The sequence below is a fragment of the Galendromus occidentalis genome, unplaced genomic scaffold (assembly GCF_000255335.2).
Source record: "Galendromus occidentalis unplaced genomic scaffold, Mocc_1.1 scf7180000077451, whole genome shotgun sequence".
In the NCBI taxonomy this organism is placed as follows: Eukaryota; Metazoa; Arthropoda; class Arachnida; order Mesostigmata; family Phytoseiidae; genus Galendromus; species Galendromus occidentalis.
Genome location: NW_003805439.1, coordinates 104,458 through 129,348, shown reverse-complemented (window position 1 = coordinate 129,348; position 24,891 = coordinate 104,458). Strand labels below are relative to the sequence as shown.

At 51.5% G+C, this 24,891-nt stretch overlaps 4 protein-coding genes across 5 annotated transcripts; 1 reads left to right on the top strand and 3 right to left on the bottom strand.

The window, feature by feature from the left end:
* Window positions 1–3,988: 3,988 nt before the first annotated feature.
* LOC100906357 (nudix hydrolase 24, chloroplastic) lies at window positions 3,989–5,614 on the bottom strand. Its single transcript, XM_003743780.2, has one exon. It carries the CDS (start codon window positions 5,248–5,250, stop codon window positions 4,276–4,278), a length of 975 nt encoding a protein of 324 aa, XP_003743828.1. The 5' UTR covers window positions 5,251–5,614; the 3' UTR covers window positions 3,989–4,275.
* Window positions 5,615–8,743: 3,129 nt separating this feature from the next.
* LOC100908929 (uncharacterized) lies at window positions 8,744–9,962 on the bottom strand. Its single transcript, XM_003743718.1, has 3 exons — window positions 9,599–9,962; window positions 9,165–9,398; window positions 8,744–9,038 (listed from the first exon to the last, which is right to left on the bottom strand). The coding sequence occupies exons 1-3, from the start codon at window positions 9,905–9,907 to the stop codon at window positions 9,003–9,005; spliced, it is 579 nt and encodes a 192-aa protein (XP_003743766.1). The 5' UTR covers window positions 9,908–9,962; the 3' UTR covers window positions 8,744–9,002.
* Window positions 9,963–11,131: 1,169 nt separating this feature from the next.
* LOC100908789 (uncharacterized) lies at window positions 11,132–13,685 on the bottom strand. The gene is made up of 6 exons (XM_003743717.2): window positions 13,365–13,685; window positions 13,020–13,186; window positions 12,628–12,740; window positions 12,415–12,547; window positions 12,059–12,290; window positions 11,132–11,960 (listed from the first exon to the last, which is right to left on the bottom strand). The coding sequence occupies exons 1-6, from the start codon at window positions 13,604–13,606 to the stop codon at window positions 11,744–11,746; spliced, it is 1,104 nt and encodes a 367-aa protein (XP_003743765.2). The 5' UTR covers window positions 13,607–13,685; the 3' UTR covers window positions 11,132–11,743.
* A 1,372-nt stretch (window positions 13,686–15,057) lies between these two features.
* Window positions 15,058–19,031, top strand: LOC100906214 (uncharacterized). 2 transcript variants are annotated; one of them, XM_003743779.2, is made up of 3 exons: window positions 15,058–15,637; window positions 17,976–18,126; window positions 18,483–19,031. In XM_003743779.2, exons 1-3 carry the CDS (start codon window positions 15,579–15,581, stop codon window positions 18,819–18,821), a joined length of 549 nt encoding a protein of 182 aa, XP_003743827.1. In that variant the 5' UTR covers window positions 15,058–15,578; the 3' UTR covers window positions 18,822–19,031. The 2 variants fall into 2 exon arrangements, with proteins under 2 accessions (XP_003743827.1, XP_018495235.1); XM_018639719.1 differs by lacking the exon at window positions 15,058–15,637 and adding an exon at window positions 15,985–16,359 and having other exon boundaries at window positions 18,486–19,031.
* Window positions 19,032–24,891: the final 5,860 nt, after the last annotated feature.

Here is a 24,891-nt window from a genome sequence, read left to right as displayed (position 1 = left end):
GGGGGGGGGGGATTGGTGGAAAACTTCCGCTCCCTGTGCCAGGTAGTGCGCGCATCAATTCTGTTTCCCCCGAACATTTGTTTCCAGCCAATACTGAGCTCTCATCGTCGCCGACAGAGACGAAGCGAATGGTATCAGAAACAGCAAGGTGCATAGAACCTCGGAGGGCATCGAGAATCCTGATGATGATCCTCGAGCGAATACGAGTCCAGTGGATTCAGGATTTATCAGAATGATCGCTCAAGTTCGACTCACTAAGTGCAGAGCTGTCTTGGGTGAAGCCGCTGCTGAATCGCGCCTCCGCGAATAACTTGCAATTTCAGCAGAGCGGTTCCTCTCAAGTCGACATGGTGGCCGAGCTTGGAAATCCGCGATTCCAAGAGCTGATCGTTCTTGAAACCCTGGGAGCCATCGGAATTCGCTTCCACCAGGCGCACAGCGGAGTGAAACCAATCCTCCATGAACTCTCGTGGTCCTTCCCCTCTATATTGTACTGTCTCTACCAATATGCGTTCTTCCCAGCTGAGCGAAATCTCTTCGGTCCGTCTGAACCCCTTCAAGGCTCAGTCGGGATCGAGTCGTAATCGTTTCGCGAGCTTTTGTATGTCGATCTCTACCACCCAACGCATCGCATCGCCGAGTCGTCCAAGGACATCATATCCAGGTAGCACCCCGAGGAGGCGCTCAAACTCTGCGTACATACATCTACGTAGGCAGAAAATCCCTACAGTGATCTCGTTCGGGAGTTCCCCTATCCGAGAATGGAAGAATGAGAATAAGCTCCACTATGACGTCTGTATGAACTTCGCTTGGCGGTAAGCGGAGCTCGCTACGAATCGACGGCAAAGGCGGGTGTACATTGAGAATCGCGATAGGTTTGCGAAGCACGGGCATAGACTTTTCTGTGAACGGAGTTCGGACGTAGATATGAGCGATCTAGGGATCCGAGTCTCCCAGCGTAGCTCATACATATACAGGAGATGATCCATCAGGAGGGCTTCATACCCGGAGAAAGCAAGGGGACTTTTTCCGAGGATAAGAGACGATCTGACCTCAGATGGTCAGGGGCGCGGCGCTCGGAGTCAGTAGTTGAAATTCGATTCACTGAGGCGGGTCCCGATCTGCAATGAATGAAGGCCAACGACACAGCCGTGGGAGCCATACGGGCTTCGCTGCCCGTTCGCTGGCGTTCACGCGACATACGCGATACCTACCTCCGTAGCTTGTCCCGTCCGAGGCTAGCTTTGCGGTCACCTGAAATCTGAGAGCTGTCTGAGACAAGTCTGGGGATGCACTCGTTTCTTCAAAGAAGCGAGAGGCTCTAGCTTCCGAGATCCACCCAGAGAGCGGCCTGCCCGGAGACACTGCTTGAGGGATCACGGTTGAGAAGCGGGAGTGAGGTGGGGATTGTGCATTCCTCAAGTCGCAGAATCCGCGGCAGATAGGCTTCGGAGGGACCTTCGGCGGAATTTGGGGGGAGGTTCAGATATCAGAATTCAGATATCCGTATCCGGGAGCTACCCAGAGCGCCAGCGAGCGCTGCCTTTCGGTGGAGACGCGGGCTTGATCGCGTAATTCTAGAAATCGATCGAGGCCGCAGCTCGAATCATCGTAAGCCTGTAACACAGACCTAACTTAGTGTGAGTTGGATCTTCTCCTTTGTACAGATAAGTAACTCAATCATGATTCCGTCCAAATACATGATCGGTGCAGAAGGGAGAAGAGGCAATTAGAGAAGTCTTCTCATCACCTGCTGATGAGGACACTCAGCTCCTCAGATGGAATGCATCTGATAAATCCGGAGGCCTGCTCAGATCCATCCGCGGCGGGAATCGCCTCAGTCGAGGTCCATTGCGGCGATAACTACGTGCAATTCACAGAAATCCGAGTATAATTTCAGGTCCATCGCGGCGATGACATCACCGATCTTACTGGAGTCCATGAATAATTCGGCTCGCTATCTTGCTAGCGTATCGCGATTCGGTTCGCATCGGCGCTAAGAGAGCACTGAGGGGAGCGGAGCTCATCCGGTTCAGACGGCTCTCCCAGAACTTAATCTCATGAGGGGGATCCTCTGCTCTTCCCGGATGGAGCCGATGAATGATGGCACGTAGAACTCCCGGAGTTTGCCGTAATGGCTCGAAGTCGCCGACAATCGTGGTCTTGCGTATTTCTCGACCTCCGCGGGGAGTGTGAATGAATACGGAATGATTTCGGACAATTAACGGAGTACTGGTTTCCGCCGCCCCAGCGTCGATCGGCGTAGCATGCTATCGGGTCAGGAGTTGAAAAATCACGTGTGCATACGCGAGATATTCAACCTCTGGAACCATATCTCATTCCATGTCACTTTGACACATTTTCCCTCATCGTGGAAAGAGAATCTGGAGACATTCTAATTCTATTTCTATTTCGCTGAAAAGGGTCAAGGGCTTACCGTCATCGATCTCTGAGCTAGGCTGACCTCAAATGGGGGAGCGTGCGTTAAGCTAAGGACGGCAGAGGAATCTCTATGGCTCGGAAGTCCTAATTAGAGATTCCGCTAGGGTCCCCGCTATCTCTCTATCCGGAATCCTTATCCATGACTCGCTCTATCTACGTATCAGCCGAGCTAGACACGTCATAAGATGCTTGGAAGCCTAGCACGATCGCTCACGGCATTGCTCCTGAAACCACAGGACTATGAGGCTGAATCATAGCTCGCTTCTCGAATCGGAATGCATGCTCGTTGGAAGTTTCCCTTGTGTAGCTCCACGAAGAACAGTCGTAGCCTATCCTCCCGGAATCCACAGATCTATCTTTGGAAACATCGCATCAGATACGTAACTCGATAAATTAGTGGCGTGACAGAATGCTTTCGATTGATCACTTCGAGCTATACCTGTCACGGATTCTGATGGAAGGTACGACTAATCGTTTTCGAAAAGGGTTATCGAGTGCTATCCTGTGCCGTCGATTGCCGTCACCGAAAGCTCGACTGCCAACGAATACTGGACGGTGTGATATCGGATTCGCCCTTAACCCGCGGGAGGGAATCGGATGAGATGATCGGGGAAGCCCGAGAGCCCAACGAATACTCACACTTTTTCCTCTGTCTGCAGACAGCTATCGAAAATAGACCGGCCCTGAAGCGCATGCCATAGTGAAGCAACTGTAGCCGAGGCCTAGACGGGATCTCGTTAAGATTGCTTCGACGCCGCGAAATTAGAAGCTTCTCGGCATCGAGTAAATTGAGATATTCAACAGGAAAAGTCCCCTCAATTCAGACCTGAGTTTCGGATTTCCGAAAATTCTCGAGACGAGGAATCGGGACTGGCAATCATATTCCTTGAGTCTAGTCGGCTCCCAAGCATTCCTAAAACTCCTCCATTCAAGAATGACGGCTAGTTACGGCTCGAAGCGAGGACGCTAAGATTAGCCGGAGGCAATACCGGACATATGAGTAAGAGATGACATTCGTGCGTTGTGACGGGCGACGTCTGTCAGATCCGTCGGACAGGGTGTAGACTCGATGCAGAGAGACTGGAGAACGAATGAATGTCTTACCGAGCGGCATGAATGGCTGCATGGTTCCACTGATACTTCTCGCGATAAATGCCCGCAGATCCTTGATCCGGGGCATGAATATAATTGAATGAATGTAATTTGAATATAATTTCCCTTAATGGAACAAGATTCTGATCTTCACACAGATAAATCTCGTGGCGACTAATCTCGCGTGACCGAAAAAATCTATTCGTTGTACTTATGTATAATGATTTCGAGCGACCACTCTGATTACGGGTCCGTGAGTTGGAGCATCGCTCGAACCGTAGTGAATACAGTTCAGTCCGTTTGAAAAAACGCATTCGGAATTCGGAGGACCGTTCCTGCCCCGGTTATCGGCTGAGCCACAGAGATATCAACACAAATCGGAAAGACGAAAGTCTGCGTTATACCCTCTCCTGTGGTCGCGCTCCGTGGTGTGCTCCAGATTCTCAGAGATTGTTTTCCGTTTGCCATTATCGTTTATTGTCAACTTTGATCTTATCATGACGATTTTCTCTCGAACATACCGCTATAAAAGCTCCCTGTTGTTATCGATCACCTACTCATTGTTCTGCGATATATTTTGCCGTCGGTACAATACAATATGATCTCCTTGCTCAATAAATAATCGTATACTTGTGGTGCTGTCTGTGATGATGTTGATCCGGCGTTGGATGAATCACATATAGGCCGTCTTGCATCCGGTTCTCACTATATTTGGTCCTCTTCCAGGACCCAGCGGCTTCGTCATATGCAATGACCTTGGCTGCTCGCAGAGATGATATTTTCGGGATAGGAATTGTGCAAGCCCATGTGAATGGCATCGAGCAACGCTCCGTACTGGGGTAGCGTGTCGGCGTGTAGTTCTGAGTGACGCACCAGAAAATCGAGAGCGATCGGCGCCGAAGTCAACTTGAACGAGTCGCTGTTGACGACAAGCTTGGCAACGTCGTTGATCGGAACGAGATGAAACGACTGGACTTCGCAATCGGATGCCCTGGGGACGAAATCGCGGGGGAGCCGCGCATCGAAGCAGAAGATTGTCTCGGGGAATATGCCCCTCTCGTCTTCGTAGATGAACGACACGAAGCCGACCGGACGTGCGAGTCTCCGGACGAGCTCCTCGGACATCGAAGCCTCTTCCTCAGCTTCTCTGACGAGACAGTCCATGACAGTGTTGCCCGAGCTGAGACCTCCACTGACCATGATGTCAATTTTGTTTGGCCACGTTTCCTTGGAGGGACTCCTCTTCTGGAACCACACACTCTCCACACGCCCATCTTCATTCTCGACGTACCCGTTGATGTGCACGCCATAGCGTTTGGTTCCAAAGAGGCACGTAGCCGATCGCTCCATACGCATCAAGGGTAAATCACCGAATTTGGCGGCTATGTCGTACGTCTCGTTGCGCCATCCTTTGAGCGTTGGGAAGAGATTTTTCTCACGTAGCTTTTGCAGCACGGCTGCCATCTGCAGTGTTCGTTCTTCACAGGTTTTCCACTCCGGGTTCAGTGTGATGGCGTCGTTATTCTCGAGAAACACGCCCTCCGTGTGTTTTCTCATCAATTCCCAATCCGAATTCCGTATCAGACCGACAACCTGGCCGTCTATGGCGAACTTCCGACATCGGGCGCTCAGCGAACGGCTGCGGTCCACTTGAAAATTCGCTAGAAGGGCTTCGAGGGAACTCCCGAAATCATCGACGGTGCTCTCCTCGGGCATGATCGTGACTTGGGTTGGCGCACTGTATAACGTCGAAAGCTACTTCTGACTGCTGAGGGGGCAACAATGACGACGACCACCACCACCACGACGACAAGCGACGACGGGGATCGGAATCAACATCCGATGCTCGACAGGAGTACCCGTACACACTGCGGCACTTAGGCCGATCGAGTCCGCCTTCTCCGCATTGGGAGCCCAGTTCCGTTGACCGCTGCTGCCGTCGTCGTGATAAGTTCAACGAGCCGAATAAGCTCAAGATTTGTTCACTGCTCAATTTGAAGCGAGTCAAGTTCACACGCAATCGAGAGCTGCTGTATAGAGTAGTTTTTGTTCGGTGGGGAAGGTCCTGCGGGCCGGAGTCAACAAAGGAGCGCGAGAGACTTCACAGGAGAGGGCATTTAGAGGCTGAGTGAAAGAGAGAGCCGACCGTCGTTTTGCCGGGACCGCTTTCAGTGGTGAGTATCGCTGTTGCCGCTGCTGCCGTTTGTGAGTCCAGCGAGCACGGCATAAACGCTGAGATCTCGGCGAGCAATTACTTGTAAACAACCGCGAGTGTAATATTATGCCAGTTTTTTTCCATACGAGCATATTCACCGCCGGGGGCTGTGCTGCCGCGTGCTTGACAGGGTTCTGTAAACATCCTCTTTTCTGTGTGTGTTGGTTCCGAGTGTCCACTGGCGACGAATTCCGCTTCCAGACGGCAGGATATCCGACAGAGGACGAGACCGTCTGATTTCGAGGCCCGAATGTCGGCGCGCGCCTTGATTTTAGTCTGCGTCACGTAAACATAGCTCTCCGCTCAGTTTAGAGCATGCGTGAGGACAAACCTTTTCGCGGGAATATCGAGCCTGTAACCTGAGCAGAATAGGGCTCTCGACCGTGGAGCAAAAATTAGACTCATCTGGGATATCCCACCGGAAAGTTTTCAGAAGAGACCCGAGGAGGGACGCCCCTCCCGCGGCCAGACGGTCGCGGCCACATGGGGGAAACGGGTAGACTACATTTATTGACAGTTCTCGGGAGATGGCGTCCGTCGAGGCGCGCGTTAATTCAAGTTGTTCTCTCTGCCTCCAAAATACCTTACATCCTGTACTCGGGAGCCATAGATTCATATCCTTAAAAAATTTGGAATCATATTTCGTGAAACCGCGATGATTGGGTCCCGATCAACGAAAAAAGGTGGTACACCTTTCCTCGGACACGTGCACGCTATCCAAATATGAGCGACACCCATATGAAAGAGAGAGCGTCACGCATTTCTCAGCTACACCAAGACCAATATGCCGCGTCTCGCCACTGCAAACCAAAACGATTGTCTCGTCTTCAGCGAGGTTTCCCTAGTTGTGGCTATCATACTCGCCGTTTCAAAGCTGACTCCTATCGAGCCGATTATTTTATGTAGTTGTTGTCGGGATCCGCACACTGTGCGCCACATGCCACTGCTTTTCTGGAGGGCGGGTGAAGTTAAGCTTTTCGCTTTGAATGCTGAGCCCCCATTGGTATTAGCCGATACCCGGGTCGTCAATTCAATCGGGCCGTTGATAGTCCATATCATCGTTCCGTCATGTGATCCATGTCTAGCAGTAGGAAAGGTAGGAGAATTTGAGTAACTCCCCGCTTTAATATCAGTGAAGTGAATCCTCCCTGGTCGAAATGTCCAAGCGAAAGAAGGTTCTCTTGAGGGGCATCGTCCTCGGTGACTCCGGGTACGTTCTCGAAAGATCTAGTGAAAGTACTTTCCCTTCCGATTGATAGATGTGCCGTAGTGCCAGGACCCTTTATATCACATATCTATCCTCAGGTAGAGAAGACATGTCTCTCGAATCAGGTCGTGAGTAAAGAATTCACCAATCAATACAAAGCCACAATAGGAGCGGATTCCCAAAGCGAAAAAGTCGTGCTTGACAACAAGTTGATCACATTGCAGGTCTATAGCCCCCTTTCAGATTGAGAGTTCGTACTACTAAGGTGTAGGAGCGGGTCGCCATGTTGGAAATAGCGAGGACCCGATCTAGCCCCCTCCCCCAGGAGGAATTCTAAGGACTTCACTGGCCACCAATGCGAACCCCATTATGCTCCGATAGAAATGATTTGGATTGTGATTCGTTGGTGAGAGTGTGAGGTACCAAATGCACGACTCCCAGATATGCCCGATTCCCAGATGCCCGACGGCTAAATGCTTGGCTTTAGCCCCCTCTCGATTCCGAAGCCTTCTGAGTCATCCCCAGAGATCACAAATCACAAGCAGAGAACGGAGACGGAGAACACATTCTGATTCACAATACGGTCCGAAGATTTTTAAGTCACATTGTCGGAAGAAATCAGGAGCTCCCAGACAAGAAGACAGCCCTCATAGGTTTTGACATGGGTAGCATGTCGTATCCCCTACTACTGACATCAGCCCGAATATTTAATCCTGATCTAATAGCACAGGATCAAACGTTCAAGCCTCGATGAAGAGTCTTCTCACCGTCTGTTGGGAGCCCGCGCATTACTTTGGATAATCGCGTCCGCGCGGTACGATAATAAACATGACACCGTCAGGCGCCAGTCTGCGGCCAGTCATCTTCCTAAGAGTCACGCTGTCTTCAATCTCTAGGCTTACAATATGGCGCAGTCGACGAATGTTCCGGAACCGAGCTCCAAGACGACTGGCTCACAAGCTGGCAGGCCCCCACAGATGCGAGTCATCGCTGGAGAATATGATTGGGAGAGGTGGATCAGTTTCAAGGAGGGCTGGAAGGATATTTGCCCACTCGAGAAGGTGTACGCGAAGGAGCCAAATCTTCAGATGGCAACATTCCGAGTGGCCCTCGGAGAGGCGAATCGTGAGCTTCCGAGGAGCCTCGGACTGGGCAAAGTGTTTGCGGGAGATATTACCCATACATCGAAGAACAAAGCATGCTCCTCTCTGAGAGAGACTATGGACACGCTGCACAAGTGTTTTCAACGACACGAAAACGTCATCCACCGGAGGTTTGTTTTCCACAAGACACTCCGGAGCTCGGGCGAGACAGCGTAGCACAAAAACAGCCCACTTTCATTCGAGAGAGCCGATGAACTTCATTTTCTCGGAAAGCCAGCACCCTGCCTCCGGTCCCCAAGCAGAGACCGACCACGCGAATCGTCCTATTCATCCTCTCTTAGCTACGTGGTACCGTCGAACCAAAATACGACTCGCTGTTGATGACGCTTGCTCGCTCAAAGGAAAAAGAGATGAAAATTGCACATCTGCAGTCGACGGCCCTGGTAGCACCACAGAGCAGCTATCTACCCACAGATCGCCTATGGCAGAGACGCCTCACCGACGCCCTCTAGGTTTTCCGAATCATGATCGTGTCAAGATATTGTCCGGCCCGTCCCCTTAGGATGCAAATAAAGGAAATCACCAAGAGCTACTCGCCGGATGCGAACCACTCCGTAAAGCCTGGCATCGGATTTAATTCTCCGACTCTCTATTGGGTTCTCGCACAATGAATACATGATGGACTATCTTCTCAAAGCACTCCGCTTGATATTTTTCTATGCTAGGGACTATGAGCGCTCAGATATCGAGCAACCCTTTCATCCGTTTGATATAAACAGAATTCGACTTCGGAATCCCCTAGGAGAGCTTTCGAAGAAATCTTCCAGTTTTCCATGATAGCCGTCCGCCGAGCCCACCGACCAGATGGAGTAAAATACTCGCAGGAGAGCTTCGCAGCACCGCCTCCTCGGGGGGAAGAGCCTTCTGGCCTCTCTAGACGATTTTAACAAGTGTCGTCACCCTCGAGTTTCACCAGCACCTGTTGGCATCGATACGATGAGCTCCAACTTTGGTCGAAGTACGGCGCAGACCAGTCTAGACCTATGATTTCCACTGAAGTCTGAGCCCCGAATGCCCCGGAAAAAAAAAGATCGATAATCCCCACCTGATACTCCATGTGAATGCCTCGGGTGTACCAGAAGGTTTGACACCATCCCAAGTCGATTGTGGCTTCGCCAGGTACAACCACCAATGCTTTCTCTGGGGTGCCTTTCATGATGCCTCTGCAAATATAACGACGGGTGCCTGCGTCGTTCGAGAAGTATACAGCCTTACGTGGGATAACTCCGCCAGATGTCGGCATCCACCGCATAAGATCGGGTACAGATGACACGAGAACCTATCCGTGAAATAATACTTCAGAACGATCAGACGCTCCGAGACTCCGACAGAGCTCTACATCCTGAGTCGGTGGAATGCCCATTCAGTGAAATTCCGTTCGGCAGAGCGCTCCACGCAATGATTGCGCGACCTCATATATTCTCCTCACTGACTCTAGCGCTCTCCAGAAGCGGCCAGGAACGCGAAGCTTTTACTCACTTCCAGAGACTCGTTTGCCAGCGCCTGTTCGGCTCCGTCGATCAGGAAGAACGAAAGCCATTTGCCGGTCTTAACCGGGTCGTAGAGTTTTCCGACGCGGTTCAAGCCTTTGATTTTTTTGCGGGCTACGAACACATTCAATCCAGGGTCATTGCTGTCCGCTTCGAGGATTATCCCACCTGTTATGGCGTTGCTCGGTACAGGCTCGTTCGGCTCTACGTGTTGCCAGTAGTAATCCGGGGGTTTTGCGGGCGAAATCTGCGTAGATTGCGGTATGAGACTCACAGCGAAGGCAACCATGAAAATCATGTCGGGTTCCGATCTGCGGGAGCTGTTTGATCGACCTGACCACGAATCCTATCTCCTTTTCTCAAAATAGGCGAGCACTTGTTTGAAATATTCAAGTGGTGTTTCCTCTCACTTAGATCTATCGATACCCAGACTTCCATTTCGAAGCCCCCGTTGCTCACCAGGGTCATCCAGCAAAAAAACGGGAAAGCATCCTCTGTTGGAATTTTTCTTTCTCCTCCTCCGCTCTCGTCGGGGAAATCGCAAAAAAGGTGTGATCGCGGGCATAAATCGGAGCAAGAAACGAGGAGGATCGAGGGCTGCTCAGTTACGTGAACAGAGGATCAGTTGGCTCATCTTCATTTTCGCTCACTGGCGACATCTCAACGATCTATCAATGACGAGTTTTACTCCCGTGACGTTTCGGGATCCCCAGATGCTCAAACTTCCTCAACCTTGTCAACACACGACGTCTATGCCCATGGATTCCGCCCCCTCTTGTTTTGGAAGGAATAAGCAAAACTGATGAAGCAATCAGTCAATCAATCAGACTTCCACAAAGAGCTCGAAGTGTCTCCGTTATGCTAGCGATTCGAACCATCGAGGTGCGCCTCAGAGCCGAGCTAGGTTGCGGAAATGCTTAGGCCGTTCCATTAAAGCCGGAAGATCGACAAACAGGGTCTGCCACCAGACTGCTTCCTTGAGCTCCCCCGCCCGCTGCTTTGACTGCCTGTCTGTCTGTCTTTCCGGCGGTAGTCTGCACGGCTTTGATCATCGGAGCGCTGTGCAGTACAAAGAAATGCAAATCTAGAGTTTGAATTCCTCTTTCAAACCCCCATCTCATTACTTCGAGCCCATGGAACAAAGAAAAAAGTCGAATGTGTTGCCCACAGTGATAGCCAAATGTCAGGATACGTCAGGTCTCACTCCGTCTACGTCTCCGCTCATTACTCAAGAAGAGCCTGTGGCACACCACGACCTCGCACGAGCCCGCAATTCGTAGTTCTAAAATGGGAAAACCCGGAGAATCCGGCAGCGCCTCTCGGAATGCTCAGGATTGAGAATCCGAATTTTCCATCTTCATTCCTGTCTTGGCTCCCAGCTCCAACTCAACTCACTTACATGCATCGATGTCCAATATGGCTCTAGACGAGAACTTCACGTCAATCCGGACGACGAGTATTGTCCACCCAACTATTTTGAAATGAAGACATGGCTATTTGGTATTCATAATTTAAGAGAGATAAGTCGAAAAGGAATATGAAGGTTGCCGTAGGCAGCCCGTCGTGGGTCTGGAGCTCCAATTCCTAATCCCGTTGAGATGGTCCCCATCAGAACCCATGCGGAAGCTTCGGACGACGCTGCGGCTCATTCTGTGGAGGGGAGCAAGGCCTCCTTCGAGGAGAAAAAAACACAAAATTGCGACTGCGTCGTGGTGAAACCTCCATTATCGCGGGAGAGTCTCATAAGATATTCGGAAGAGGCCTAGAGAACGCTCGAACGAACCCCCTCCCATGATCATCCACTATCTCGTGACGAGGGGAAACTGGAAACTTGACCCCGGACCGACTCAACGAGTCAGGATTCATGATGCTACCGGAAATTCGGTGACAATGCAGAGACACCACTGGGGTCGATGACCAGCAAAACTTCGGACTTCTCAGGCATGAGACTCGATCAGCAGGCTTAATTGTACGAGTTTTCTCCGAACAATATCTGTACAACTCGCGAATGTTCGGGTACCAGCCCCGGCCTGTCCTCGTGTTGGAATCGGTTCTGGCGGTGATATCATCATGTGAGGGGAAATATCATCGCTCGACCCTTGTTGCTTGGATCGCCGGAGTAGAGGGTCAAGTGTCAGCGTTCCGTCCGAACGAAAGCGATAGTGGCGTAGAAAATCTGCAGAAGAGCTGCCATTTCGAAAGGAGATATCCTGTCGCCCAATTCGAAGGGCCAGCCCATGAGATCATTCTCCTCTTCTGAGTTCTTCCCGGTCGGAATCGCTCTCAAATTGAAAACCAGGACGGCGTCTTTCGGTATGTCGTATCCGAGCAATTTCGAATCTCGCGTGCACCTGCGGGAGCCACCAGTTGGACGGTGTACTCTTTACTGATTGAATGAGAATCTAATTCTGAGTCGATTCCGCAGAGACCTAAAGATCCGATCCCCTACCTCCGTATCAGGTAGAAGTCTCTGTGAGCTTCCAGGAAGGCATCTGATATGAGCCTCATCAAAGTCGGCATCCGATGGCTGTCCTTCCAATAAGGCTGGCTCGGAAGAGCATCGAGTTCCCTCCTTATCTGCTTCCGAAAATCGGGGGTCATGCGCTCCTTGATTACGGTCAGCACTTTCTCTGGTCTCCCTTGCGGGAAGAATGACAGTGCGGCATCTTCGGCGATGTCATCTGCAACAGCCCGATGCCCATGAGGTGAAATCTGATGCAGATGAGGGGTCAATGAGCGCAAGCTCACCATCCCTCTGTACATATAGATATGCAGTCTCGCAATCTATCAAAGGCGTAGTTTTACCGTTGAATCGACGGCTCTCTGAAGTCTTGTCCCTGACTTTCTGTTCGTCGACCTCTGGCATCACCAGCTGACCAATATCATGGGTCAGCAGCTCGAACCTGTCTGCGATTCCAGCCTTCATTGAGGTACAGCACTGCGAAGGACAATTTGCCTCGGTAACATGGAATAGTCCAATTGAGTCATCAGTGAATCGGGAGGTGTGAGAACACGTACCTGGAGAATCGTCGAATTCGTCTTCCGGAGATATTTCGCATCGCCATCGAAGGATGCACACGTGTCGAGCTCGTCTTCACCAAAGCGGAATCTCGAGCACGGGTCGCCTTTCTCTGAAATACCATGAGAGAATGTCTCGTCCCTCCATCGATAGTTTCGGAGAATATCATCAGAAAATAAAATCGATGCCGAGTTTTACACAGGTCTCTCGAGGCCTTACGAGGGAACTCTAATGTCGGTTACGCGGATCGAACTGTGATGGGAGGAGTGCTCAAGGAGTACTCGGACTTATTCCGAGGGCATAAAAAAACTCCATCGGCCCTGGAGAAGTAATTCAGAGTTCGCGACGCGACGGTGACTCGATCGATTTGGACAGACGGTGTCTTTCTCACCCAGAAGTGCCCTGATGTCATCCTGCACTCGCGTCCAGTCGATAGGGTTGCCGCTGAGGGATCGTCGAGCCGCTACGGGCCAACCGGTCAAATACGGATCCTTTAGGGCATTTCGGACGGCTCCGGCTCCTTGTAGCATGTATATCTCCTGGAGACCCATGGATAATCTGAATAATTCAACAAGGGAAAGGGGCTTAGTTCCGAACGATGTAGCATCGTTGTGAGGAGGCATGTACCCCTCCTCTATGGGCGTACATAGAGATTCTACAACAGGGGAAAGCAGACAAACAGCGGGGGACAGGGAGGATCCCCATTGTGGAATCTGACGGACCGTGGTATGATTACCTGAAGATCTCGCCGTGGAGGCTCTCGTAGACCATCAGTAGCTCGCGGAGTTTCTTTTTACCGAATGCCAGTTCTGGTAGAATTCCTAGACCGGGACAGCCGTGAACGCCGGGCGGTAATCTTTTCTGTTTCCATAAGAAACCTTTGAATACGACGTATTGTATCGCAATGTAGAGGAAGAATCCAGGCAGAACGATTTGCCAGTTGAATAGAGCACTTTGCAACAGACGGGATCCTTCCATCGCCGACAGCTTAAGCCTGTCGTCGACGCACGTCTCTGTCGGACTTATTTCTGTGGGTCAAAGAGGAGTTCGGGTGAATAATTCCTCTCTCGGAAAGATCCTCTCAGGAGGGGATCATCAAAACAGGGATTAGCCCTCCGCCAGTTTCGCGTGGCGAGACCACTTATCTTTTCGAGAGCATGTTTTCTAATAAGTATTCAGCTGAAGGCCTCATAGCCATCCTCGGGCGGAGGGAGTTCTCCAATGAGGCGGCGGAAGCCCGACTCGGGCCCTTGCGCTGGCATAAAAGCTTCTTGATAGCCCGTAGTTATCGCTGCAATCGTATGACCGCGTCTCGCGGAACTGGCCGTCGCGCGAGTGAATCCTCGATCTCGCCTCTTCTCACAGGAGGAGACCACGGCTCTGCTCGCTCCGAGCGCATGCGTTCCAGGCGGACGACCGGAAGCCACGTTTCTGACCCAGTCATCTGCCTCAATGTGCTGCTGTAATAATTAAAACTGTCAATCACAGCCATCATTGACTGTCGCAGGAGATGCCTCAGAAATTTCCCGCTTAGTCATGAGATGGCCGTTCGGGAGAGATGAATTTCGCTGCGGGGCATCTCGCTTTCCGTCAGACACGACTGCAGCGGAACGAACAATGAGGCTGTCCTGCTCAGGTTCGCTCAACGTTCTGATATCATTCCGATTCGTCGACCACGTGACTCGGCTAAAAATGGTGGTTGTGTCCGCTTCGCAGCCAATGGAAGCGTCTTCTTTTTTTCTGCGAGAGACGAGCAGGGGCTTTGTTGCAGCTCTTCATTTTCATTAATTTGCTCGAGAGATAGCGTCGTGCATATGAAAGAAGCGGAGCGAAACTTTTCGCCGAGACAACTTGCGACGGCCATGAAGATATTCAGATGAGAAACAATACGCTACCCTGACGTATGCTCCTGCGAGTCTGTTCATCATATGAGTTTCATGTCTGAGTGAAAACGCGCCCGCCTGGCTCATGAACAGCTCTCGCACCTGGGGACCAAGTGGTTTGGAGTGTTCTTATGTCCGAGAACTCGATGTGATACGGAACGCGACGATGCCCTCGTGTCCCTCGGATCATGACTGGCTGAAAGTTCTGAATCTTCGGCGATGCGTCCCTCGCACACGGCCCTATGTCTGGACAGTGTTTCGAGATTCTACGTTTTATTTCGCGGGACGGGGGGGCGGAGGTTGCCGAAGCAGCCGCTCCTCTCGATATAACCCAATGATTCGCAGTACCCGTGGATGATTCCACATCGGACGTTGATTCCGCAGTGTCTCGCGATGGAATCCGACCTCGGGAGCACATCTCTACAGCTGTCCAAGAACGCCACCAGCCGCCGCTTGGTATCCCTCTGGATAAAGCTCAAACTCCTCGCATGTAATCCCTGACTGAGAGGCGAACGCCGGCTGAGTCGTCCTTCGATCCACAGGTTCGTGCGCGCGCCGCCGGGCCGCGCGGCCGTCTGATTCACCGTCGGCTGAGGAGCATTTGCCGTCAAAATACGGTGACGTTCCGCTCAGAAAGGACATCGGGAGGCAAGCAACCAATCACTCAGCCATCCGACAGGCCGGATGGATGGAGAGCGAGTTCTCCAGTCGAGCAGGTAGACCGTCTGGCAGCTTGTAGGCACACGCGTCGGAACGCTGGCAGAATACCTGCAAAATCCTTCTGTTCGACTGCCGTGAGAGCATGCGGCGCTGGCGTACAAGCGGGCGTACAAACTCCCGGGCGGTTGGACGGAGCATGATTCTTGAGTGACTGAAAGACGGACACCGAGCCTCTGGTCAACTGGCGAGACCAGGAGTGGGCCCGACAATATTCAACACCCTACGAACAGAAACCGCTGCTAGAGATCGTGGAGCCAAGGTGTGCCGGAGAATATTCAACGACCACTAGGATGAATGGCTGAGTGAGTTCTCAAGAATCTGTGTGTTATGCGGCTCGCCACGTTGGGATGGCTGTGAACTTTTTCGAAAGCCCTTGGGATTTCGAATCAGGAAAAATCGCTGAGCAGTGAGTATCTCCAGCCGACTATTGGCTGGTCCAAAAACAATTGAGTAAGGTCGATTTCGGGCTCAGGAAGTCTACGAGGGCCGTGTGATTCGGTCCGTGCTCTCGATTACTCAAGTCATGTCGATCAGGGAAAAAAAATCTGCTCCAGTATTGCCGCGCAAGGTTTCGGAGAACGTTGATGGGTCTGGAACAGGATCTTGGGAATCTTGAGCGCAAAAAGTTCCTTACGATGCTGAGAGAGAGAGCGAGAGCGTCTACTTGTCTCGACGCTCTCCGCTCAGTCACGCGGATCCGGGAACTCTCTCCACTTGGTTCCGGGTGTCAGTTGCTGAATCAATGAGGTCCACACGTGACAACGAGGAAGCCCCGCGTGTCTCTCGATGAGGGGAAAATACTGCTCCGGTGTTGACGCTCGACATTGGACCAAGTATCGACTCGGAGATGTTGGGAGGAGCCCGCTCACCATGGTTCCACATAAAAACAACGTCGGCCGCTTGCTCTCCTACTGCGAAAGCACGCTCTCGCCACAGTGTCATTGGGAACAATAGGACTTAGTGTTCGTTATCGGAGGGCGTCACGAGTTGCCAAATCGGTCTGCTTGGCTGGCTCGCCGCGCCAGTTTGCCGGTCTTCTCCAGCAGACTTCAATTGGTCTCCCCGAAAAAACATGGCGTCGGGACCCAATTTTTCCGAGTCCGGATTCGAAATGAACTCTTATCAAATGTATGTGCTCTGATTGGACGACAAGGACAGTGTCTGGATACTTCCTCGAATCGGGTGAATTTTGACCGGACTCCATGTTGAAGATTCTCTTCGAATTCGTAGAGGAGCTGGAGGAGCTAGAGCAGAACTGCATAGATTAGAGCCTATCGTCCCCCTTGGCGAGTTCGATCATACAAATAACTCCTTTCTCGATCGATTGTGAAATTCATCAGCGAGAAATTCACGGCGATGCCGGAACGAACCCCCAGGGAATGAACAAGTGACCATTGCCCGAGAGTGAATCCACGGCGTCTCGCGAAACATTTGCGGTGAAGCTCAGTGCTACGCTCACACCCAATCGAGAGTTCATCCGTGACAAGGGTCCTCCCTTCATGTCCCGGGAATCACGCAAAATATTATTGCGATTGGCGATGGAAAATCAGGCAAAGGACACCGAATCCGGTACGACTGTAAATCCTAGCCGGGAAAATTGGAGCGTTTAGCGTACGCAATAGAGGCCACGGGAATGGTTCGCGGCGGCCGAAATTGTCTCATCGAGGTCGTATCCCGGTCGGGCAATGATTTCGATGGCCGCGTTATCGATAATAAATGCGAGATCTTCGCGTCATGAGGGGAAGTCCCCTGCAATTAAGACAGCTACCCGTGAACAGCAATCGAATAGCGTAAATTCCCTCGGTGACCTCAAAATCTTATCGAAAACTATGTCGGGCGATATGAGGAGCTCCTGAAAATCCCTTAATACGCACTGAATCTTGTGTTAACAGTTTGCCGAGGGATCGCTTTAGCGGCAAATCAAACACAAAACCCGTATTTCGTTTCCGAGACGAGAGACGTCAGGGCCGCGGCGTCAACGACGAGAAGGAGCAGGCGTTGGCCTCTGCAGACCTTTTAGGGTTCCGTAAATTAATGTCCCAGGCGGCGACGTTCCGCGAAATCTTTCTCGGGATCTTGTAAAAGTTCGCCGATTACTCGAGTGAAAGTTGAGTTTCCCACACTGAAGGGTTCTTCCAAAGTGGATTCTTGCTGACGATGTCGATGGAACTTAAGAGCGAAACCGTTTGGAGGCAGAATTTAGACTCCACGGGAGTTATCGGAGTTCCGCTCGAAAACTCTTCGAAACGATTTCGAAGCCGATTGGACACTGAAAAGGAACTAGGTATAGATGATGCTTATCATAGCTCTGCAATATGGATCGGTTCAATAAGGTCGACCGAATTCCAGGCTCCGATGGTGTTAAGAAGCTTGGACCTCGGGTTGCTCGGCTCCGAACCGTAGATCAGGCGAGAGAGTGAAAACTCCGATAGGCTGCCATGAAATCCGGTCCAACGTTCGTTATCTCCGATTGTCCATCTTGTGGCTCTCGGGAGCGACATCTCCCATACCCTTAATGGCTCCAAAATTCAGTGCGGTCGGATGAAAACATAGATGATGATAGGCAGCACTCTAAACGCGGCAGGATTTTGACGCATCGCATCCGGCATACGTGCGGTCAAGAGCTTGTGTTCGGAATCGATGTCGCCGCTTGCTCTCCCATGTGGCTGCTACGCACCAGACACGATACAATCCTCAATGTTTGGGAATAGTGGCGGGCTTTCAAATATGCTAATCTATTCCAGGGCCTTGGTGATAATACTAGTCCTGAATTTACTGTTTTGGCTCATTGTGATCATATGGAGATTCTGCTATATCCGAAAACTGAATGCTGTGGTCGAGCGGAGTCGAGCCGAGATGAGGGGTCGAATCAACGATGGACTCGAAAGCGAACAGGTCAGTGATTGACAAAAATTCTGTAAGAGGAAACTCGGACACTTTCGTCCAGTTGCTGCGCGAGTCTCTCTCCATCGCCTCGCCAGTCTCAGTCTCCGCCGCGTCGTTGCGGCAGCGAATGTTCGCGAGTGATTCTATTCCATGACTGAATGCTCGAATTCTGGAGTGCGACCTATACTCGAGAGGAAAGATAATGAGTTTGTCTCCCGGCAATATATACGGCGACAAGGCTCTTCAGAATGAATTCTCGTCGTCAATAATTATTTGAAAGTCGACGTCGATTCTCGCGTTCGAAAACAGTACACGATAGAACTCTGATATCTTCTTCCAATGAGATTTCGAACGTTTCGTTCCAGCAGAGGGGTCCGGAAGACGATATTTACGCGCTGTCCAGAGGCGATTTCCCACCCTCGTATGACGACGCCATAAAATCACATCCGATATTCCCACCGGAGCCGTCAACGTCTCCGCCGCCGCAAGCGCCGATCAGAACGGATAGTTCTGTTCGTCCGCGAACAACAGTCGATGACGTAGCGGATATGACGTCATCACCATCAAGAGAAACATCCGCGTCAGATTTATGCGGGGTCGAAGTCGAAGAATCCGTGAAGCAGAACATCAAAGAGGCAACCACCACCCGGATTCAGATCGATGAACCACCTCCACTTCCGAGTTCGCCTCCCCCTGTTGATTAGGGCTGGAAAACTTGGTCGAGGCATCAAACTCCACGCTGTGGAATAACATTTGACCAATGATTGAGTTCGAGGAACCGATCAAGAACACTGTATGGTTCCGTTCCGGCGATACTCAACCAGCGAGCTGCGGCGAAGGATCAAGATGTCATAAAACTTTAGATTCGTGATCCAACTCTCATCTTCGATGGTCGATTGATCCTCGTACGACACGAATCCTCGCCGGATGTCCGCTTTTGTACCAAACTTCATCTCGTCGACGCATCGAACGGGATTTGTATTATAGATCTGTCCAGATGCGAACTTTGTATTTTCGGAAGTATGTTAGTGATTGTAAAAAATATGAAACGAGGTAGAGACCTCCTGGTGATGATGGAGAGTCTTCTTTTCTGAAATGACCGGAACATTCCGCCTCGGTTCTCCGGAACCACGGCCGTTCGAGGCTCTGGAAGTGACCCGAGCTGTCGAGGAACGTGATTCCTCGAAGCTTCCGTCATCGCGAGCGGGATCCCGGCTATCCTGAATCTCCTCAAGGGTGCGCCGAACGACGAGTTAAATAATTTTTTCTGGGGTTTCTCCGCATGTTTGTGACCTACCAAATATCCCCTACGGGGCATGAATGATTCGGATTGGCCTTGTTTTGTAGCGACGCGGCGTTTCATCGTCCCCATTGGAGAAGCGCAAGACCCTTTCTCGTCATCGTGCATCGTGAATGGGAGGCGGTCTGACGGAGCACGGACCCAACGACGACAACGACCCACGGAATGGGAGTAGCTCATCAGGGAGAATCCGAAGCAGATCCTTCGTGCCATACACACAGTGTTTGGAGCCGCGAGCTCGTGTTCGCGAGTGTACGGATTCGGTATTCCTCATTCTCGAAGTGTGCATTCTCGGTTTCGGCTCAAGGAAACTCTCTTCCCTTAGGAGGAATCGTTCGCTCATAGGCTCCTGGAGCGAACCTCTGTTTCAGACACGCTCTTTCGGTTAGGAGAACATTTATATCCTTCGCCACATTCGTTTCCGTTCGCCATGTGCGGAGTGTGACGCGGTGTCGTGCTCGCATTTGTTTTTATAGAAGTCCTGAGCGTCACGTCCGGCTAAGACGTGCTGAGTGCGCGAGCGGGCGCAAAGTTGAGCGAGAGTCCTCCTGCAAAAATTTATCCGTGCCGCCCACAAAAATCCAGAATTTGCCATCGTGCATTCCCGGGCTACGCACAAATCATCTCACGATCCGAGTCGAGGCGCCTCTCTTTTCTCCACTCGATCTGAACTTAGATGGTCGGCGTCGGAAGACTCATTGGGATGATCGACAGAGAGATGGCACGCGCCAAAGGCTTGCCATTTCCTAGGATCAATACCTGAATAACTCTGCGGAATCAGGATGATTTCCTTTCCAAGGCGCTGCTCCGATTGATGAACCTTGCTCTCACTCGTGATCGCGTCTTCGTAAGAGCATCACTCGTTTCGCAGCGAGACGGCTGAGAAATTGTAGGAAGCGCCGCTGAGCCAAAGAAGACCTGGCATTTACCAAGAAAGCAAAACTTAGGAGTTTCCCTAAGGCGTTCATCCGAAGTCCGATCACGTTTCCGGTCGCTGGCGTTCCTGACGGAGCAGCCTCGCAAGCCGACGATGCTTTGGACAAGTACACTGCTGCTCCTCCATCGGCCTGGCCCGAGCACGGAGCTGCCAGAACTTCTTTTTCATGACTTCTTTTTCTTTCTGTTTCATGGAAGGATCCTTTTCTAGTGAGTATCCTTGCAAATCATCATTTTGTGGAACCGAGGAGGGCTCCTGGAGATTCCTCGTACCCATATCCAGGCCAAAAGTTGATCAAGCTATAAGATGAGCAACAATCAATCGGGCTTGCAAAGCGACTATGCAACCCCCAAAAGCTTCTTGTACATGTGTATGGCCGCAACGGGGGGGGGGTAAGGGTTGGGGGGTCAGCTGCGTTCCGTGAGTTGTGCTTCGCGCATCGGATCTCCGTCTCAAAGTAGGTCCCAAGGATGGAGCTTCGTGGAGAAGACGGCGGACTGCTCTGGTAGTAGAGGAACAGCGTCGGAGTTTTCTGTCATGATTATAAATTATCATTATTACATAGGGTGACAATCAAGACAAGAGTCCCGTCGTGCAAAAAACCAAGAGCCCGCTCGAACGGATGGAGAGAGCGGAAACCCGAGGCGTGACAACAAGCGGAATCCGCGGGGGGATCCATCCGCTGCGTTCCGAGACCGGCGTGGGAAGACTAATGGAGTCCAAAAACTGAGGAAAAACCAGGCGCTGGTTGTACGACCTCCGCGATCCCCTCACCCGAGAAAACCGTAGAGGTTCTAGCAGAGAAATAATATCTTTCAGGGAGATGCGGAACAGTCAGCTCATCTCTCGGAGACTGTAGTCGCTCGTATGATCGAACGAGTCTGCAGAGCGATTTCGGATTGAGCTGTGGTGGCGCCAGACGATGAAGAGCCGAATTCGGGACGGTGGGGACGCTTTCGGAATCATCTCGCAGAATGAATATGCTCACGTTGTGAATTCTCACGATAGATCGATCGAAAAGGTCGCTCCACGGGCGATCTTCTGCTCCACACCACCCATCTTTGGAACTCTGCTATTGAAAAACATGGCGAGACCCTTGCTGTTGCTCTGGACATTTCCAAGGCATTCGACAGGGTTTGGCATGCCGCTCTCCTCAATAAGCTCCCTCCCTTTGGTCTCCAACCAAATCTCTGCAACTGGATTTCAAGCTTCCTTAGTCAACGTTCTATTAAGGTCATGGCCGATGGTGCCCTCTCAAGATCATTCCCAATGAACGCAGGTGTACCCCAAGGCTCTGTGCTCTCTCCCACTCTCTTCCTGTAGCACATCAATGATCTTCTCGCCTCCACCACAAATCCCATACACAGCTTTGCCGACGACAGTACACTCCATGCTGGTTACTCTTTCACGAAGCAGCCGACCTATACTCAAACAAATTCCTCACGAAGCACCTTGCTCTCCTCCATCGATTGCGATCTCCGGAAGATTTTGCAATGGGGCTTATCTAATTTGGTTCGGTTCAACTCCCTGAAGACGCAGCTTACCCTTTCCACGAAGAAAACCAAGCTCGTCCATCTCTTTCGACAACGAAACGCTACATCCTTCATCGAATATCTCTATTTTAGGCGTGTGCCTTTCATCAAACCTTAAATGGCACCATCACATAGCAAACATGGCCAAGTCAGCTTCCCAGAAAACAGGATTCCTCCGCACATTTCCCCCCGCTTATCCCGTCTATGGAATGCCCTTCTCTTCATGTCTTCCCTCCAACGTATGATCCGAAACTCTTCAAATCCAACACTCTCTGCTCTCTCCCTTCAGGTAAAGAGCCATAGGTTTTTTAGTGGGTATTATGTATATGAGCCCCACACTCCAGTTGAATTTCCCACTCTTCTGGGTAGTGCGTCAATGCATTTTTTCCTATGGCTCTTTCACCTTCTCCTCCTACCATTCCCTCAGTCCCCCTCCCCCTTTTCGCACGCGCAGTTCCTTTTGAGAATTATAGGGCTGCTGGTCGTTGTCTAGTCTAAAATCGGGACGCTAGGCTGATTTCAGTATTTTCTGGTCATCCGATATGACGAGGCGCTCCAAGACCGGCGAATCTTCTTGTGCGGAGAATGTGCCTCGATCAACAGGTATTGGTCTCTCTGAGGCTGCTTTATATCCCTGTGCTTCGTTTTTCGGAATTCTGATCCGTCGTTCACGCTCCGTCCTCCTGGTACATCGTTGAAGTTTCTCGAATCCTTCAGAAGTCGACGCCTGTAGAGAGCGCGCCAGAATTCTCAAGACGGATCAAGGACTCCGTGTCAAGCCGACTCTCTCCTCGACGAATAATTATAATTCCATTACGTGGGCGAATCGACTTGCAAGATCGATATGAGCCTCATCCTCGAGGAAGTGGCTCAGACCCGATATCGGTGACTGGCTAGCCAGCCGGCCAGGACCGGAGTTCGTGAAGTGATGAACGTCCTCGGATATTACATAGCAATTCCTTCTAGAAGAATACGTAGGTACCGCTCCTCACGTCGGTTTCGTAATTGCTGACTCCGACGCTGATTTTCGTCGGGGATTTCCGATGCGAACGTATCGAGTGACCCTCGAAAATATTCTACGCTCGGATCCTCGGAGCAGAGGCCACCTGAGGGCGCCGGAACCGGAATCGACAAACGCTCGGAAGGATGGCCACTGGTGCGCGATTGTCGAATACTGTCGGCGTCGCTCGGGGCGGTAAGCTGCGCCACAGTGGTACTTCGATCATATCTCGAAAATCTTGCCTGAGGCATTGTTTCATCAAACATGGCTCTGATTCCTTGCTATTCTGTGACGGTGCGCTCGAGCTCTTTCGGATGCGAATGATCTCCGGCGCGGATGATTCGGATGAGCCTTCGAATAGGTTCACGAGGATATGCGAATCGCCGTAGCATGCTGGACCGAGATGTTCGGAGGCATTATGCATGCCCATGTGGCTGGCATAATCCGTGCCGTAAAAGAATGAAGCGAATTAGGCGTGCCGTGGCAAGGATAATGAAGTTCCTCGTCGTCCTCCGTTTCTCCGGTTGTCGGACTCAGAATGGCGGTCCTTCGCTGACTTCTGGTGGCCGTTCGGAGGCGATCTCGCCCCTGTCCCCACCTTCGGTCTGCCGGGAATGTCGTACGGAGAGACAGGATGCGCGACAAGGATGTCAAAATATGCTTTTAGAGCTCCGATAGTTGTGCACCTCGAAAGTCGACGTCCGAATAGCCGAGAAATCCTGGAATTCACTGGGGAAAAGCATCCTCTGCGTAAATCTTTACTTTCAGCCGTCAAATTATTCTGTCGCACATGATGGAACGGGCTTCATTTTCGAATTCAAAATTACTGCCGAATTAGCTCAGGCGACCAATACCGAGCGTACATGATGAACTGGAGAATTCACTTCGAGCAGGAGGGGTCCGAATGTAGCCTTCTCGAGGATTCGCGCTGGGAGTCGATGACTTATTGTTTCCCCTTTCAATCGGAAACGAAATCATTATGTACGGAGAGCTAATCTGAAGAGCCAAATGAGCCCCGACATATCATGGGGCTCTCTAGAAACACTCTATATGTGTAGGGTGCGTTGCTGTAAGCTGAATTTCCAGCCACGCCTGAGCGGGTTTGATTCGAATTGAGCGGAGCCGAGTACCTTCGATGTTGCTTCGACCCTCGAGAGGGGCACATCAGCAATGTTGAGGAGCGCCCGCCCGGTCTTACGACCGAGATCTCGTCGCCATCGATCGCTCGCCGACTCCGCCGCAATCTTCGTCTTCTCGTCGGGGCGGGCAAAACTGCTGCGGGAGCCCATGCTCTCCTACCCACTGACCTTCCCCTTCAAATCGAGCGCATGAATGAGCTAGAAAAGCTCCCTCGGCAGAAATTCGAAGAAGCTCCGGGGTTTCGCGCATTTCCTTCCCGAAGCACCGTCTCTACGTTAGATAAGGCATGAACGAGGTTTCGCGCGCATATTGATTAGGAAGGAGGAAAGGCGTCATCTCAGGCGTTGGTCCCCTGTCTTGCTCGTCTCCAGACAGGGGATGCCTCGAGAGAACCTTGTATGCAGGCATTGAACAACTGAGAAATGAGTCGCGAGTCCCTCTTTCCAGATAAACTGAGCATCGGTTCTGGAGTCCTCCCCAGGAATTCGATGAAAGCGTGCTGCGTAGTGTCCATTTTGCTCAAACTCTCGACTCGCGTCGTCATGTTTTGCTCCTCCGCGCTCTTTTGGGTGTCTTCTTGATGGAGATCTGATGAGAGAACAGCCTCGAGTTGCTCGGATCTGGACTACGTGATTCGAATACCTTCAACCGTCGAGGTCGAGGGAGTGCATGTTTCCGCCGCCCCCGCACAATGAGGAACAGCGCCGGAGCGATGCTCTCGGACTTAAAACGGAGGAGTCATGTGTTTCAGTTCGACCTCCGTCCGGTCCGGAGTGAATGTTTGCTACTGTTCGGAAAGGAGCGTCCTAAGCCTAAAATGACGCGCTCCTCGAACTACGAATGGTCCAGGCGTCTGGCGCCTGTG